Below are 16,748 nucleotides of genomic sequence, written 5' to 3'. Positions count from 1 at the left end.
GCGAGCAGCATGCGCTCCGAACGGCAATTACTGTGATTTACATTATAATTAAGGGAGGCGCTGGAAGTGATGGCCTCCGCCAGGGACACCTGTGACACCAGTCATCTGGAAGAGAGCGCCATCTCCCTCCATACAGGGGGAAACACTTTCACTCAGAGAACAAAAAAACATGAGAATTTAAAAACAAAAATTATGTTACAAAATTATATACAAATATATTTAGAAAAAATCATATACAGGCAGTCCCCGGGTTACATACAAGATAGGTTCTGTAGGTTTGTTCTTAAGTTGAATTTGTATGTAAGTCGGAACTGTATAATTTATCATTGTAACCCCAGCCAAAATTTTTTTTGGTCTCTGTGACAATTGGATTTTAAAAATGTTGGATGTCATAAGAATCAGGATTAATAATAAAGCTTCATTACAGACACCTGTGATAACTGTTACAGCTGATTATTGTTGCCCAGGACTAAAGTACAATAAATTACCAATATCCAGAGGTCCGTTTGTAACTAGGGGTCGTATGTAAGTCGAGTGTTCTTAAGTAGGGGACCGCCTGTATATATATATTCTCTCTTAAACTCGTCTTCAGAAATGGATTACCGTATGTAGATTTTAAAAAAGACAGAAGTGGGGGTCAGAATTTATAAAAGGGAGAATTCTACAAACCAGACAAATTCTTAAAAATAAATAAAAATACTATTTTTTTTTTTTTTTTTTAATTGAGATCAGACAGCAACTACTGCAAATTGAATTTGTCCGGATACAGAATTCATGTAGAAATGACCAACATGTACATTTGCTGAGGTTTTATTCAAAGGTTGAATAATTTTATTTTTTACATCTTATTTCATCTTCATTATTCCTATTCACTTCTACCATTTTATATTTTTCAGATTTTTTTTCCCCTACCATTTGACATTTTTTTTGTTTTTGAGATAAAAAAAAAAAATTATTCAACCTCATCTCAAAATCAGAAAAAAAAAAAAAAAACAAAAAAAAACACAACCCTGATGTTATTATTTTTGGCCCCAGGTTCCAGTCCAGTGAATGCCATCACTTTTTTCTATTAGGGGGTGAAGAGGTCGCGGGGGCGGAGCTGGAGGAAATTAGGAGGATAAATAATAAGAAGCCCTGGCTGATCTCCATTGTCCTGTGATGGGCAGTGCGGAGTCATATACATCAGAATGGGATTAGTCTCTGTAGTGGGTAAAAGGAGAACTTTCTCTAGGCTATAAATTGACTCATCTCTTCCCGGGAAAGCTGGGTGATAACCAGTATGGCCGCCAGTGCGGCGCCTGCATTTACTTCCAGGTCTTTTTCCAAGTTTAAACAGATCTGAGTTTATAAACTTGTGTCAGTCTTCACTCTGACCCTAGTTCTGAACCAGGAGGCTCAGGATGAGCAGGTTTGATCCTAAAATTTAGAATACCCGTGCATTATTATATCGGTGGAGCAGGGGTTCAGACGACGCTGGAGGGGGTGACAGCTTCACTTCGGGATCAGCTGATGGAGCACAGCGCGTTCCGTCTATTTCAGACTTGTCAGGTGCGGCAATTATCTCCGCACTATGAATAGATCTGCCCCCAAGCGTCATTAACCCCCGACTGTCTGCAAACATATGGAGTCAAGCTCCGGGAACTAACCCCATCATCTCGCTGAGGATTCGTTACAATGTATCTGCCTATGCTAGATCTAATTGTAACAACCCCTCAGCTGTATGATGAGTCAACAAAAATGTTCCCATTTACTGACAGCAAGCAGAGATATTGAGTGAAGTAAAAGCCATTGCACTATGAAGGTTTATTTCTCTAACACTGCAGATATGCCCACTAACGTAAGACATTGTGGTAGTAGGACTCCCAGCAGTTCCCGGTTGCCGTATGCTGGGAGTTGTAGTGTCACAGACCTGTGTTATAGATGACATATAATACAAGCACCAGCTGACAGGAGGGACAATGGAGAAGATGAATGAGTGAATGATGCCCCTCGTGTCTGGGAGAGGGGAGGACACCAGATGTGCAGGAATCTCAGCCCGGCTGCATCACAATGGGGGCGCTGCAGTGTATGCAGATGCCAGCAAGATCTCTGCTGCCTAATGTGAATAGTGACATAGCTGACCTTCCATCACATACACTTATAACCCTACAACAGCACAGATCCTGCTGAAAGATTACAAGTACAGCAGAATATTTGGGTGCCAGTGTAGGGATAAACCCGATTAACTCCTTCTTAGCTGGTGTAAGGTGTTATGCATTTCCCTTTTTTCCTTGTGAAGTCACAATATAGAAAGTGGTGGAGTCTATAGGACATGTGCATCTACTTCTGCAGCGCCACCTAGTAGTTATATAGTGAATTACAAGTGAGGCCTACAGTGCGGCAAGTGACTTGTGTAGCATCACCACCTAGTGGCCAATCCCTATATTACACCTTACCTTGTAACAGTCTCTAGACCTGGTGTTGGTCTCATGATCAGAGCTGCACCCATTTTTCACAGTAACAAAAGTGTTTATTATCTTACACCTGTCCATAGTATGGAGGACACATTGTGTCCCCTTATTACAGGCCCCTAGGTCCTTCTGCTTCATATTTAGTCAGTTACATCTAGGTGGGCTCTCTTGGGGCAGAGCAGACCACAGTATGGAGGGGGGACTGGATCTCATGTCTATCAGTCTTTTGGAGGGAGATAGAGCTTAACTTGAGTTCTTGGGTAACCTGTACACCCCTCCGGAATAGACCAAGTGCTGGTCGCTGACCTTCTTCTGGAGAAATCCCTGCAGCTCCTGGATATCGATCTCCGTCACCACGGGTCCGGTCATCACAAACATCTTCAGCATGCTGTGTATACGCTCCAGGGGCAGGCTCTCCAGGTTGGTCAGCATCGCCTGGATGTAGGTCCAGAAGAGCTGGAGGGGAGAGAGAAGATGTCAGAACACAAGTATAGGGGTGAAAAGAGGACCCCTGCATTCATCAGGGTCATCCAGCTTTCCCGACAAACTGCAACATCACAACTTATAGGTCACCAAGCTTTCCTAGAGACCTGAAAGGCAAATCCTGGAACTACAATCACAGCTGAGTGATGCCGCTATAGCAGCCATTACACCAACTGGTTTCTTCTGTTCCTGTAATGACAGTCATGCAAATCCCTCTATGTTTATAGAGAACCTCACCCCCTGGACCATGATCCAGGGGTACGGGAGGGAGCCGCACAGAATATTATGACTTATGTGATATCCAGAACCCACCTGAAGTTCCTCCTCCTTCTGATCGGCTTGAGAAGCCATAGCAGAATCTCCTTCTTCATCGCTGTCTATGAGGACAACCTTCTCCGCGTGATCCTTCTGCTCCTCCTCTATGACAGTGAAGGTCCCGGATGGATCCTCTCGGAGGATGCCTTGCTGGAGCCAGAGGGTCATCTTCCTCCGGAGAGAGGTGACCGGGACCTTCAGCACCCCGCTGAGCTCTTCTAAGGTCCAAGTACCTATGAAGGACAACAAGCCATCATTACACTTTTAGAGTGCAAAACTACCACTCCCAGCATGCTCAGCACAACTTCAGCAAACTGTGGGGGTGATCAGTCAGGATTGTTAATCAATCTAAGGTGGCAACACTACTGCTCCGATACCCACAGAGGAGTCTGGGGAACAGTGGCTGGGCAGGCCTTGTATATAGGCTAAGCGGAGCCCCCCATCTATGTGAAGGAGACAAATCGCAACCCACCCCCCAGCCCAGGGGGCACTTACTTTTATTCTGGAAGTTTAAGATGATTGCAGCATGTATCGGTGACACGGAGAAGGACAGGGTGCGGTCAGCCAGCTCTAAATCCAGACTCACTAACCCCAGGTGATGCTTCCAGTTCAGTGTGCGCATAGCCTGAGAGCATCAGAAGGAGGGTGATAAGATCTCAGTTTGCTGACAGTGAATAAGTACATAGGCATCATTGGTCACATCTGAATAAACACCAATGACCAAGCCCAGGACCATTTAATGGAGTGAAGTCTCTATAAAACCCATCAGATAACACAGAGCTGACACTTTGGTGCCATGGCCATTAGCAGACGTCAGTGATGACAGGGTTTCCATCAGGGTGTCCACTGTACAGCTCCCACTACAGGGTTAGTAGCAGCATAAAGGGAAGCTGAATACAGCACGTAATTTACAAATTCCACTTTCAGCCTGTAGGTGGCAGCAATCACCTTATAATGCCCTGAATTATTAGCAGGTGATAGTGACACCTGGAGGCTACATTTGGTACTACACCTCACTTCTCCATTAGGTCAGATCTGTACCTTAAGTTTCTCATATCTCCTGGTATACATATCCATCGTTTCTTTGATCTGATCTGGCAATTCTAACTTCTCTTCCTTCAGTGCCGGCCAGAACTCACTAGAGAGAATAACCGCCACCAGGTTAAAGGGCGGCCTCTCCTCCTCCGGGAGCTTTTCCTCTTCGTCTCTGATGTTTGAGTTGATCCTTCTGGAATCGGCCATGTCCTGTAATGGGATGGTTTAGTGGTCAGACAATCTAATCTGTCACATGAATACTCAGTGACTAGTCTCCTCTCCATGGGGGACCCGTACCTTCAGCATGACCTCGCAGTAATGCATCTGAGCCTCTCCGAAGCGCAACTTCAGCAGCTCCACATTACGGATCTCCCTTAAAAAATTAAATGAAGTGTGAATATAATCAGGGAAAAGATCCTAAATCTGTATTCTAGGTACTGGTGCCTTGCTGGGGGACTTGTAGTGTTCATCTACCTGTATACTAGATTCCCATCTCACCTCTCAGAGCTGTAGCTGAACTGGTGGAGGAGTCTGTCAGCAAGTAGGGTCCTGTACTCATTAATGAACAGCTCCTTGCTGCCATAAATACTGACCAGGAGGCTGATGATGTCTGAGGAGCGGCGCTTGGAGCCACTTTTACCTGGAGGAGGAGGAGAACATCTCAGCCCATTACTGGGTAAAGTACAGGTAAGGAGCAATCCGGAGATGTACAATGTTATCCCTGGTGCAAGGACTGAGAATGACACCAAAGCACCGCGGTGTCTATATATAATGGGACATATAGACATACAACTGACCCACGTACCAGGATCAGCGTCCACAGGATCCGGCGTCCAGTCCTCAGGCTCCGACACGTCGTCGTCGCTCTCCTGGCCGTTCTCTAGGACCACAGGATCGGCCTTGGACAACTCATTGGCCAAATCTCCTTCCGCATCACCCGTCAGACCAGCGACTATCTGCCGCACCGTGTCCTCCCGCGTCCTGATGAGAATTTTGGAGATTGAATATTACAGGATTTTATAAACAGTCCTAAAGAATATTATTACCTCTAGTGATCGGCCACAGTCTATATACAGAATCCGCCAGCAAGTGTATAACATCCCTGCAGCGTCCCCACAGGGATAACTGTGCAAATACAGCTGCTAGGTTCCACAGAAACGCATATGTGATGGGCCGTGGCACAACCCTGTGCACTTTGGTTCAGTTTCTAAATGGAGTCAAAGCGCCAGCAAGTGATCGCAACCCTTTCGGGTGAATTGTTATCTACTGACAGATTAGCAAAGGGTGCAAGTTATGGCTGCCAGATAAAAAAAATCCAACCTGTTCGGCCCTTGTTCGCACCATAAGTGTCATGTAATGATATTAGCACAAGCAAGCATCAGGCATATCCAGAGGCAAAACTACTGGGGGGGGCGCTGCCAGCAACTGCACAGCCCTGCTCTAGTCTCTCTCTATGGTTAAACATACAAGTATTACTATTTACCTTTAAGGATCTGTTTGGGCGGCATTGCACGAGGAGTGAGACAGAGGAGACGTGTTTGTTTTAAGTGCCTGTGTGTTTTGTCTGAGTTGATTTATGTTCTTTCCTACATTGGGCATATCATTACTCCTATCCTGTATAGATGGGCACAGCACCGTACTACTACTCCTATCCTGTATACATGGGCAGAAGACAGTACTACTACTCCTATCCTGTATACATGGGCAGAGGACAGTACTACTACTACTCCTATCCTGTATACATGGGCAGAGGACAGTACTACTACTCCTATCCTGTATACATGGGCAGAGGACAGTACTACTACTCCTATCCTGTATACATGGGCAGAGGACAGTACTACTACTCCTATCCTGTATACATGGGCAGAGGACAGTACTACTACTCCTATCCTGTATACATGGGCAGAGGACAGTACTACTACTCCTATCCTGTATACATGGGCAGAGGACAGTACTACTACTCCTATCCTGTATACATGGGCAGAGGACAGTACTACTACTCCTATCCTGTATACATGGGCAGAGGACAGTACTACTACTCCTATCCTGTATACATGGGCAGAGGACAGTACTACTACTCCTATCCTGTATACATGGGCAGAGGACAGTACTACTACTCCTATCCTGTATACATGGGCAGAGGACAGTACTACTACTCCTATCCTGTATACATGGGCAGAGCACCGTACTACTACTCCTATCCTGTATATATGGGCACAGCACAGTACTACTACTCCTATCCTGTATATATTAGCACAGTACTACTACTCCTATCCTGTATATATTAGCACAGTACTACTACTCCTATCCTGTATAGATGGGCAGAGCACCGTACTACTACTCCTATCCTGTATATATGGGCACAGCACAGTACTACTACTCCTATCCTGTATATATGGGCACAGCACAGTACTACTACTCCTATCCTGTATATATGGGCACAGCACAGTACTACTACTCCTATCCTGTATATATGGACACAGCACAGTACTACTACTCCTATCCTGTATATATGGGCACAGCACAGTACTACTACTCCTATCATGTATGTATGGGCACAGCACAGTACTACTACTCCTATCATGTATGTATGGGCACAGCACAGTACTACTACTCCTATCCTGTATATATGGGCACAGCACAGTACTACTACTCCTATCCTGTATATATGGGCACAGCACAGTACTACTACTCCTATCCTGTATATATGGGCACAGCACAGTACTACTACTCCTATCCGGTATATATGGGCACAGCACAGTACTACTACTCCTATCCTGTATATATGGGCACAGCACAGTACTACTACTCCTATCATGTATGTATGGGCACAGCACAGTACTACTACTCCTATCATGTATGTATGGGCACAGCACAGTACTACTACTCCTATCCTGTATATATGGGCACAGCACAGTACTACTACTCCTATCCTGTATATATGGGCACAGCACAGTACTACTACTCCTATCCTGTATATATGGGCACAGCACAGTACTACTACTCCTATCCGGTATATATGGGCACAGCACAGTACTACTACTCCTATCCTGTATATATGGACACAGCACAGTACTACTACTCCTATCCTGTATATATGGACACAGCACAGTACTACTACTACTCTTATACTGTATATAAGGGATCTGTACAGTACTTGTAATAAATGCCAGATCGATAGATACTTTCTGAAAAGTGTAAGGACTGACATCTTTCTGCCTTTGTGATGTGGTTTCATATACATCTTGTTGTAAACTCTACTTCTACCTGCTGGATAGCTTGGATTTGTTAAGGTCAGAGAAGCACAAAAAATGTGTAAGAATAAGGGGAAGTCTCCTTGTGTCCTGTGATTATTAATAAGATGTGCTGAGGGTGGAGTTGGACCAGTATCTACCACTATATGGTGCCAATATTGGTCTACCCCCCTCCCCTCATATGCAGAATCCCTAGCTACACCTCTGGGCATGACCCGCTGGTTCTTCAAAACACACTGGACACTGATCAATTACCTTAGATACTTCCTGATGGGCTCGCAGGCGACCTCCAGAATCACCATGGACGGGTCCAGCTCCCTCAGAGCTTTAATGGCAGAAATGTACAAAGTGATGATGTCCGATGTGTTCACTCCTGCGCCAAAAGCAGCAGCAAAAAAGGGGTTAAACATCAGTCATCAGCTGCATGTGAGCGAGCAACATCCAGTTACCTGATGGCTGATAACAGGGAGCGATAGATTATTGGAGAGCTGAAAATACAGCGTCCCTTTCCATGGTTAAACGGCTGATAACAGAGAGTAATAGACATTAGAAAGCAATTCTCACCTGGATGCAGCAGCCTGGTCTCTAGCGCCATCTTCAGGCAGGACAGCAGCTGCTGCCTCTGATTGGTCCGTTCCAGACAGAACTTCAGATCCTCTATGGCTGGTTTTGAATCTGGGAAATCTGAATACAAAGGTTCATTTCAGTGGAGTGGTTCTGCAGTACCAGACCAAACCCATGAGCAGAACCCATAATCACCTCGGATGATACTGAAGAGCTCGTCGATGCGCATGCTGGCATAGAGCCGGTAAAAAAAGCGCTGGACGTGGCAGCGCCATCTCTTCAGGGTGCTGCTGGACTCCGGAGTGGTCGTGGTGCCGTCTTGAAGGAAGACTTTACTCAGCCAGCCAATCACCTTCTCTATCCACTGCCAATAGGAACACAGATTACCAAGGATAGTGGTGCCCACAGTACCCCAACACTCCAAAACCAGTCCCAGGATGCCCCCGCCAAAACAAGGTACAGAATCCTGATCATAGGGAATGCTTAAAGGGAACCTGTCAGCAGAAACTGACCTAATAAACCACTACCAGTCTGTGGTCAAGCAGCCAAACACCTTCCACAACATGTCCCAGTGTGATGGAATCATCCAGAACATGTAAGTTATTTTGTATAATGTCAAAAAGGTGGAGATTAACACTTTTTTCCTAAGAGAACCCCAGTCACTGTAATTTATGGTCCTACACCCAGAGACATCACTATCCAGATTGCCTGAAGTCAGAAGCAAGATGTCAATCACAGAGGAGGAGGCTCAGAGCTCCCTGCCTTGACTTCAGAGTTAAACTCTCCGCCTCCTTGACTTTATACAACAAATTTACATCTCACTTCATAGTTGATTTTCTGGATGATGCCTCCGCACTGGACCATGAAAGAAACAATAACTAGAAGGTGTTACACTGCCTGACAATATTCTGGTAGTGGATTATTAGATCAATTGCTGAAGACAGGTTTCCTTTAAAGGGAACCTGTCAGAAAGTGACCCACACTAACTAAACATATCTTTCAAACCGCCACTATACAGCACTGCAACTATCCCTATAGCAGCGGTGGCGAACCTATGGCACGCGTGCCAGAGAGGGCACGCAGAGCCCTCACTGCTGGCACGCGCCCCATCCTCCCAACCACTGCCAGGTGCGGACAACCACTGTCCACACCTGGTTGTCATGGCTGCTAGCAGTATCGGAGCTGCGCTCCGATACTGCTAACAGTCATGACAGTGCAGGGCGCCGACACTGCCTCCTCTGTCACTCCGATCACAGCAGCGCACAGGACGGTAAGCGTCCCAGCGCTGGCAGCGAAATGATGTCATTACGCTGCCAGCGCTGGGGAACCTTACTCCGTGTGTGCTGCAGTGATCAGCCGGAGGAACGCCGAGTCTCAGGTGAGTGTATTTTTTTTTTTTTTTTTACTTCGGCGCTTCCACAGATAGATAGGAAGGCTGATTTCCTGCCCGCTCCCGCACCTCCCATAAAACTCCGCCCGCAACCGGGCCGAAAGTCAGTGCACAAACTGCGCCACAAGCACTACCACAAGCACACCCCCCCCCCCGCCCCCGCGCCCGAACCCCAGCCTGTTCTGCCCGCTATCGCAATTCAACCCCCCCCCCCCCCCGCAAGAACTCCGGTCACTGCCCCCACAACCCCCCCCCCCCCCCCCCGCAAGAACTCCGGCCGCTCTCACTACCGCCCCCCCCCCCCCCCCGCTCGACTCCGGTCACTGCCCCCCCCCCCCCCCCCCCCCCGCAAGAACTCCGGCCGCTCTCACTAGCGCCCCCCCCCCCGCTCAACTCCGGTCACTGCCCCCCCCCCCCCCATCACCCTCTCCCCTGGAACTCATGCCTCATAACCAAACTGCCCAGAACTCCAGATGCTGCATCCCCCCCCCCTGGAACAACAGACACCTGAGCAAGAGTAAGTAACATATGTATTTTTATGTATGTATTTATGTATATGCATATTATATTATAAATTTATATGTGCATTTATATATACCTGTGTGAGGGCTTATATTTTGCGTAACATATTTTACTTGTCATTTATTATTCCATGTCGTGTACTGGGAAGCTGTAGATTTTAATACTTTTGCTGCTCCAAATCATTTGTCTCCTTTATTCTTTGGTTCGGTCCTATCACAGTGATTTTTGTAGGTTTTATTGTGTTTTAATGCTTTTTCTATAATTAAAACAGTGTACGAAAAAGAAAATAGTTTCGCCATCTTGTGGCGCTAATAACTTTAGTGCACGGAGCTGGGGAGGTGTGAGTTTTTTGCTTAATGAGCCGTTGTTTTCATTGCTACCATTTTTAGGACTGCGTGACCTTTTGATAACTTTTTATTACTCTTTTATGTGATGTAAAATGGTGTAAAAGTGGCGTTTCAGTGTGTATAGGACTGCTGGAATCTGAGCTCAGGCAGTCCTGTGTAAATTGATTCTAAACTAAACCGTCAGTTTTCAGGTTAAATAGCCGTACTGGCACTTTGCGATAAGTCATTAGGTTTTGGGTTGCAGTTTGGGCACTCGGTCTCTAAAAGGTTCGCCATCACTGCCCTATAGTGTTCCTCTCAATACCTGTGACATTCCACAGTCCATTTGTAGAGCTGACTCACCACTAAAACCCTCATGATAACCCAGGGACAGATCCAGGCACCGTGACTGTGGAAATCTTCTTACATGTGTTACACATGGCTTACTAAAAGAAACACAAATTATGCTAATGAGCCAGAAAGGCTCCAGGGGATGTTACCTGAGCCCCTCCTGTTGTAGCTTCACATGTCTCTGCAGCAGAGGGACTGGAGAAGAGGGGAGACAGTGTAGAGAAAGGTTTTGGAACATGGGGTGGGGGTAGCCTTTCTGCAATATGTAAAAGTCTGTTACAGCTACTAGACGGGGGGTGGGGGGAGGGGACTTCCGCCAGGATCCCCTCAGGCTCATTAGGATAATTGTAAAAGTTGATATGAGAAGGAAAGAGGCCATGGATCACAAATAGAAGAAGATTAGCACAGTCCCGGTGCCTGGATCTATGAGTATTATCCCTGGTTTATAAAGATGGATTTTGATTGGAGATTTGTCCGCCTGCTGTGTAACCATGCACCTGAAATCTCCTAAAAGCCTCAGGGCAACATTCTTACCACATTTCCTTAAATGCTTGGGGTCCCAGGGCTCTTAGCTCCTATACTGTGAATAAGGGAGAACTGCCCTTTAAAGAGGTTTTCTAGAATTTACTGACAGTTCTCCAGCCCCACATACACTATTACTGCTACAGGTAACTACTGGTCCATGCGGTCAAAGTGACTGATGAGGCCAGTGAGATTCACTGCTCCGGGGGAGGTATAGGCAGTGCTGGAACATCACATAGGGAATGTTCATTTACATAGTTATAGGGAAAGCCCGGCTCCGCTGCTGATCCTGTATGGTCAGACCATAGAGAGGATCACAGACTGGAGTCAGACATCACTTACCTCCTGGAACTCATTCAGGAATGATCGCTCGTAATCCCCCCGGCATCTCTTCTCCATCCGCTGCTCGATCATCTTGTGCAGGAGGGTGGTGACCGGCTCGGAGCAGATCCTCTCCAGGAGATTCAACCTGTGGCTGCAGATCAGACGAAGCCTCATCAGTCACTGCAATGGCTAGAGAGTCTGGAGAGTAAGGACCTGGACTAGAGAACCTGACAGGCTACTACTTACAAGATGCCATTGAGCTCGTGAAACTCCTCCATGGCGGTCTGACACCAGCACTGCTCTTTACAGGTGTCACAGCCGCCACACTCGTCCCCCTCCTCAGCTTCTCTGTCATCGGAGTTCCTCTCGTTCTCATCCATGCTGCTGTCACAGTCGCTCGTGCTGTCGGCTTTCCTCTTCTTCTGCCTCATGTAGATCTTAAAGGTGCGGGTGTAGAACTGCTGGATCATACTCTGGAAGTTCTTGGAGGTAGAGAAGAAGAGAATGGCTTTAATCATGGTGAACACTTTGTCCCGAAATGTCTGAGAGTCAGAGCCGGGCAGCAGCCCCATATTTGCCCACGTCCCCAGGAGGTCCACACTCTTCAAGTAGGGGTCAAGGCGGGTTATAAGGAGACGGAAGGTGTCCAGCAAAAGAACCATACACTGCTGCTCCTCCACTGCATTCTCCTGCTGGTTTATCCCATTCCAAAACTCCGGTGCAATGTTCCTCTGTAAATCCATCTGCAGAACCTCAGTAAACCATTCTTCTAAGACAGACTGAAGATCATAGTCCAGCAGAACCTCCAAAGCCGCCTTCAGGTCACTTTCCTGATAAGATTCAACAAGACTGGACCTCGGAGCGGCCTGAGAAAGACAACAGGGTGTCAGATTACCTAGAACATTACTGTAATCCTTAATCCACTGACTGCTAGAGGATAACTAATGTCATGTATGTACACAGTGACTGCACCAGCAGCAGAATAGTGAGTGCAGCTCTGGAGTATAATACAGGATGTAACTCAGGATCAGTACAGGATAAGTAATGTCATGTATGTACACAGTGACTGCACCAGCAGCAGAATAGTGAGTGCAGCTCTGGGGTATAATACAGGATGTAACTCAGGATCAGTACAGGATAAGTAATGTCATGTATGTACACAGTGACTGCACCAGCAGCAGAATAGTGAGTGCAGCTCTGGGGTATAATACAGGATGTAACTCAGGATCAGTACAGGATAAGTAATGTCATGTATGTACACAGTGACTGCACCAGCAGCAGAATAGTGAGTGGGGCTCTGGGGTATAATACAGGATGTTACTCGGGATCAGTACAGGATAAGTAATGTCATGTATGTACACAGTGACTGCACCAGCAGCAGCAGAATAGTGAGTGCAGCTCTGGAGTATAATACAGGATGTAACTCAGGATCAGTACAGGATAAGTAATGTCATGTATGTACACAGTGACTGCACCAGCAGCAGAATAGTGAGTGCAGCTCTGGGGTATAATACAGGATGTAACGCAGGATCAGTACAGGATAAGTAATGTCATGTATGTACACAGTGACTGCACCAGCAGCAGAATAGTGAGTGGGGCTCTGGGGTATAATACAGGATGTTACTCGGGATCAGTACAGGATAAGTAATGTCATGTATGTACACAGTGACTGCACCAGCAGCAGAATAATGAGTGCAGCTCTGGGGTATAATACAGGATGTAACTCAGGATCAGTACAGGATAAGTAATGTCATGTATGTACACAGTGACTGCACCAGCAGCAGAATAGTGAGAGCAGCTCTGGGGTATAATACAGGATGTAACTCAGGATCAGTACAGGATAAGTAATGTCATGTGTGTACACAGTGACTGCACCAGCAGCAGAATAATGAGTGCAGCTCTGGGTATAATACAGGATGTAACTCAGGATCAGTACAGGATAAGTAATGTCATGTATGTACACAGTGACTGCACCAGCAGCAGAATAGTGAGTGCAGCTCTGGAGTATAATACAGGATGTGTTGGTTCTGGTTGGGGGTGGGGTCGCTGTAGAGTCACTGACCAGGCCAAGGGCGGAGGCGGGCACCAGGCCGATGCTCAGGGTGTTCCAGGCGGCGGACAGCTCCTCAAGGCCGGGTTGTGACATGTTGTGGCCGCTATTCCTCCCGGGTGTCGCACACTGATGATTGGTGCTCGGCCGCGGCTGATGACGTAACAGTGTGGGGCTTCCCGCCATCTCCATGGCAGCCAGGGACGCCGTCCTACCCCGCGTGACCTCTCGGAACATCTCCGGGCCTGTAGTATGCGGTCACGTGGTGCGGCTCCGCGTCTCTTATAGGCTGCTGAGCGGGGAGGGGGCGGGCGCAGGGACTGAGTTGTTACCAGAAGCGGAGGAGCCATGAGCCAACAGGGAGCAGCGCTACAGACCTACAACAACGAGCTGGTGAAATATACGGGGCCCAGGACTATAACTCCCATCCGACCCCACACCTGGACTATAACTCCCATCCGATCCCCGCACCTAGATTATAACTCCCGTCCTTCTCTCCCGACCCCCGCACCTGGACCATAACTCCCGTCCTCCTCCTCACCCCAGGACTATAACTCCCGTCATTAACGTGTGACTTCATGTGTTTTACTGTGTGTTTTTAGTTATGTAATTCCAAGTCTCATGTGTTGACCATTTATACCTGATTCCCCACAGCCTGGTGTAGGAAGTTTGACATTTTTCCTTTCTACTCATTGTGGCCTGGAGTGTTAGAAACATAGGTAAGACGGACCGAAACGCGTTACCTGCTCTCTTCCATGGAATTTTTATTGTTTGTCTAAATACATTTTAACTAACCTGATGGTGATGGATTCCTTTCCTATGCTACTATAATACTGCCCCCCATGTACAGGAATATAACTACTATACTACTGTCCCCTATGTACAGGAATATAACTACTATAATACTGCCCCCTATGTACAGGAATATAACTACTATAATACTGCCCCCTATGTACAGGAATATAACTACTATAACACTGCCCCCTATGTACAGGAATGTAACTGCTATAATACTGCCCCCTATGTACAGGAATGTAACTGCTATAATACTGCCCCCTATGTACAGGAATGTAACTGCTATAATACTGCCCCCTATGTACAGGAATGTAACTGCTATAATACTGCCCCCTATGTACAGGAATGTAACTGCTATAATACTGCCCCCTATGTACAGGAATGTAACTGCTATAATACTGCCCCCTATGTACAGGAATGTAACGACTATCAGAGGTTGCAATAACGCCTCTACACGCCTCTGACTTTTTTTTTGATTTTGCTCTCAGCCCATTCAGCTTTCAATGAGAATATTTCATTTATAGGATGTTTTATTTTAGTGTTCCCTTTATTTTTTTTTGAGCAGTGTATTATTGTCCTTGCCCTTGCACAAGGGTAACCCAAATTAAAAGGTGCATACCCATAAACCAAGCTGATGACATAACAATATATATGCACCATTCTATTAGCTCAATAATTAATAATGGAGGGAGGGTGTAAAACAAAAACTTTATTCAGGAATGTGTGTGTGTCTTTTGTGTTACCTACAACTTTCTGGATAAGTTCTGGGACACGGGGTTAATATGTAGCCACATTAGGTGAAGAAGATTAAATGTTCATTACTCAGTATATGACAAGTGTGCACTCTGTTTTGGGAATAGAGGGTTAATAACGTGAAACTTTAGCTACAGATAAAGTCAATATTTACATTATGTTAGGGGTGAGCAGCTCCTCTGTGCACCTCCTCCAGTTTCTCACTTCTAGCTGAAAGGGAAGTAGACTTTAGAGGAATATAACTTTGGATTCCTGGCACTGAGAATATCAGGCAATCTCTCCTTTCATATAAATATGAGACTGTTAGTCAGGAAAGATATATTTTATTAATAAATTGTACTTGCAATTGTCGTTTTCAAAGTTTATACCACTGGATCTCTGGCACCTAGAAACACAATTTGAGAGGGGAAAAACATTGAGACTCTAGGTGCCAGGGATCCAAAGTTACAGCTCTTAGAATCCAGGAGGTATCTCATACATCTTTGGCCATGGAGGTGCCTGCCATCCTGTGAGGTCGTATTAGATACATAAAGGCAACACATAATAATACCGCCCTAGGTGTGACCGGCACAGTCTTGTTTTACTGCCTGCTGTGATTCTGTCATCCCTGCCCAGTATCATCAGCGAGGCGCTGCCCTATGCACACCGTGTCTTGTACTTCATAGAGGGCTGCATTCAGTCTCCGGAGCTGCGCTCAGACACAAAGTCTTATCAATATCCCAATCATCAGAACAGCGACCGAGGAGATGAGAGCCAGGGACCTGCGCAGGACAAGCTGCTTCCTGGAGAGGGGGGTAACCTCGATCAGTTTGGACTCTAGGGGGTCCTCTGGTTCCTGGTCACTTTCTGTGTCTGTGGTGGTCAATGGTGTAGACTCCTCTGTGACCTCTGCAAAAAAGAAAAGAGATGGGAAAAATAATTGTGACACTTGGAAAAACGTAGGATTTGTTGCCCCCTGGGAGTTAGTTACCGGTGAGGGCGGCTCCCTGGTAAATGGCCGCCTTGTTGTGTAAGTCCCGTGTCCTGCGGACCCTCTGCTTCACCCTCGCCTGTGCCTGGAAGAAGAATACGGGTGACATCATAGCGCACACCATCACCCACCCCTCAGAGGTCGTGGGCACCCACCTGCTGCGACGCCTTCTCCCAGTCTATCCGGAAGATGAAGATTAGGAAAGTGATGACCTGCAGCAGAGCGCAGAGGAGGATCCCCAGCCAGAACCCTGAGACAGAACAAGGTTATCTGCAGGACGCCATGACATCACTGCCAGCCATACTGACAGCTCAGCCCTGCTCAATATACAACATAGATGCTCCAGTCACATCCAAAGCTGCATCCAAAATGCACAATGTAGGTAGATTTGTCCTTCCACTGCTGTGTTAGTTCTCTGCATTGCGCTGTTGTACTCCCTCTAAAGGCTGTACTAGGCTTTTTACTACCACCTTTGTGTGAAGTAGAAGGGAGGGGTTACAGAGCAGCTCAGTGCAGTGAGGGAGGAGCACAGCAGTGTGAGGACAACCCCCAGCTACAATCAGATGATTGAACGGACATGGATGAAAAAAGTCACATTGTTTATTAGGCGCATCACTGTCTGCAATGGTTGTATATTCTAAGTA

The 16,748-nt window shown here is 46.6% G+C and overlaps 2 protein-coding genes across 2 annotated transcripts in view; both read right to left on the bottom strand.

The window, feature by feature from the left end:
* Positions 1–1,788: 1,788 nt before the first annotated feature.
* Positions 1,789–13,849, bottom strand: ANAPC2 (anaphase promoting complex subunit 2). The gene is made up of 13 exons (XM_072125266.1): positions 13,599–13,849; positions 11,783–12,402; positions 11,555–11,687; positions 8,297–8,465; positions 8,102–8,221; positions 7,793–7,910; positions 5,089–5,264; positions 4,782–4,923; positions 4,581–4,656; positions 4,290–4,493; positions 3,744–3,873; positions 3,246–3,481; positions 1,789–2,906 (listed from the first exon to the last, which is right to left on the bottom strand). Exons 1-13 carry the CDS (start codon positions 13,821–13,823, stop codon positions 2,694–2,696), a joined length of 2,562 nt encoding a protein of 853 aa, XP_071981367.1. The 5' UTR covers positions 13,824–13,849; the 3' UTR covers positions 1,789–2,693.
* A 1,229-nt stretch (positions 13,850–15,078) lies between these two features.
* LOC140077790 (multidrug and toxin extrusion protein 1-like) overlaps positions 15,079–16,748 on the bottom strand; it is a 33,723-nt gene continuing 32,053 nt past the window's right edge. The window contains exons 16-18 of the mRNA XM_072125267.1: positions 16,260–16,354; positions 16,105–16,189; positions 15,079–16,022 (exon numbers count right to left, since the gene is read on the bottom strand). Coding sequence (XP_071981368.1) covers positions 15,829–16,022; positions 16,105–16,189; positions 16,260–16,354 — 374 coding nt within the window. The 3' untranslated portion in view covers positions 15,079–15,828. The remainder of the gene's footprint in view (positions 16,023–16,104; positions 16,190–16,259; positions 16,355–16,748) is intronic.

Source organism: Engystomops pustulosus, chromosome 9, assembly GCF_040894005.1.
Source record: "Engystomops pustulosus chromosome 9, aEngPut4.maternal, whole genome shotgun sequence".
Lineage (NCBI taxonomy): Eukaryota > Metazoa > Chordata > Amphibia > Anura > Leptodactylidae > Engystomops > Engystomops pustulosus.
This window is presented reverse-complemented; position numbering and strand designations above follow the sequence as displayed.

What these genes read in the sequence shown, in the direction of transcription:
- ANAPC2 (XM_072125266.1), bottom strand. Translation starts at nt 13,823, where the DNA reads ATGTTCCGAGAGGTCACGCGGGGTAGGACGGCGTCCCTGGCTGCCATG. An exon ending in CCGCCTCCGCCCTTGGCCTG is followed by an intron (nt 12,403 to 13,598) that starts GTCAGTGACTCT and finishes TGTCTTTCTCAG; the next exon opens with GCCGCTCCGAGGTCCAGTCT. An exon ending in CTTAAACTTCCAGAATAAAA is followed by an intron (nt 3,482 to 3,743) that starts GTAAGTGCCCCC and finishes TGTCCTTCATAG; the next exon opens with GTACTTGGACCTTAGAAGAG.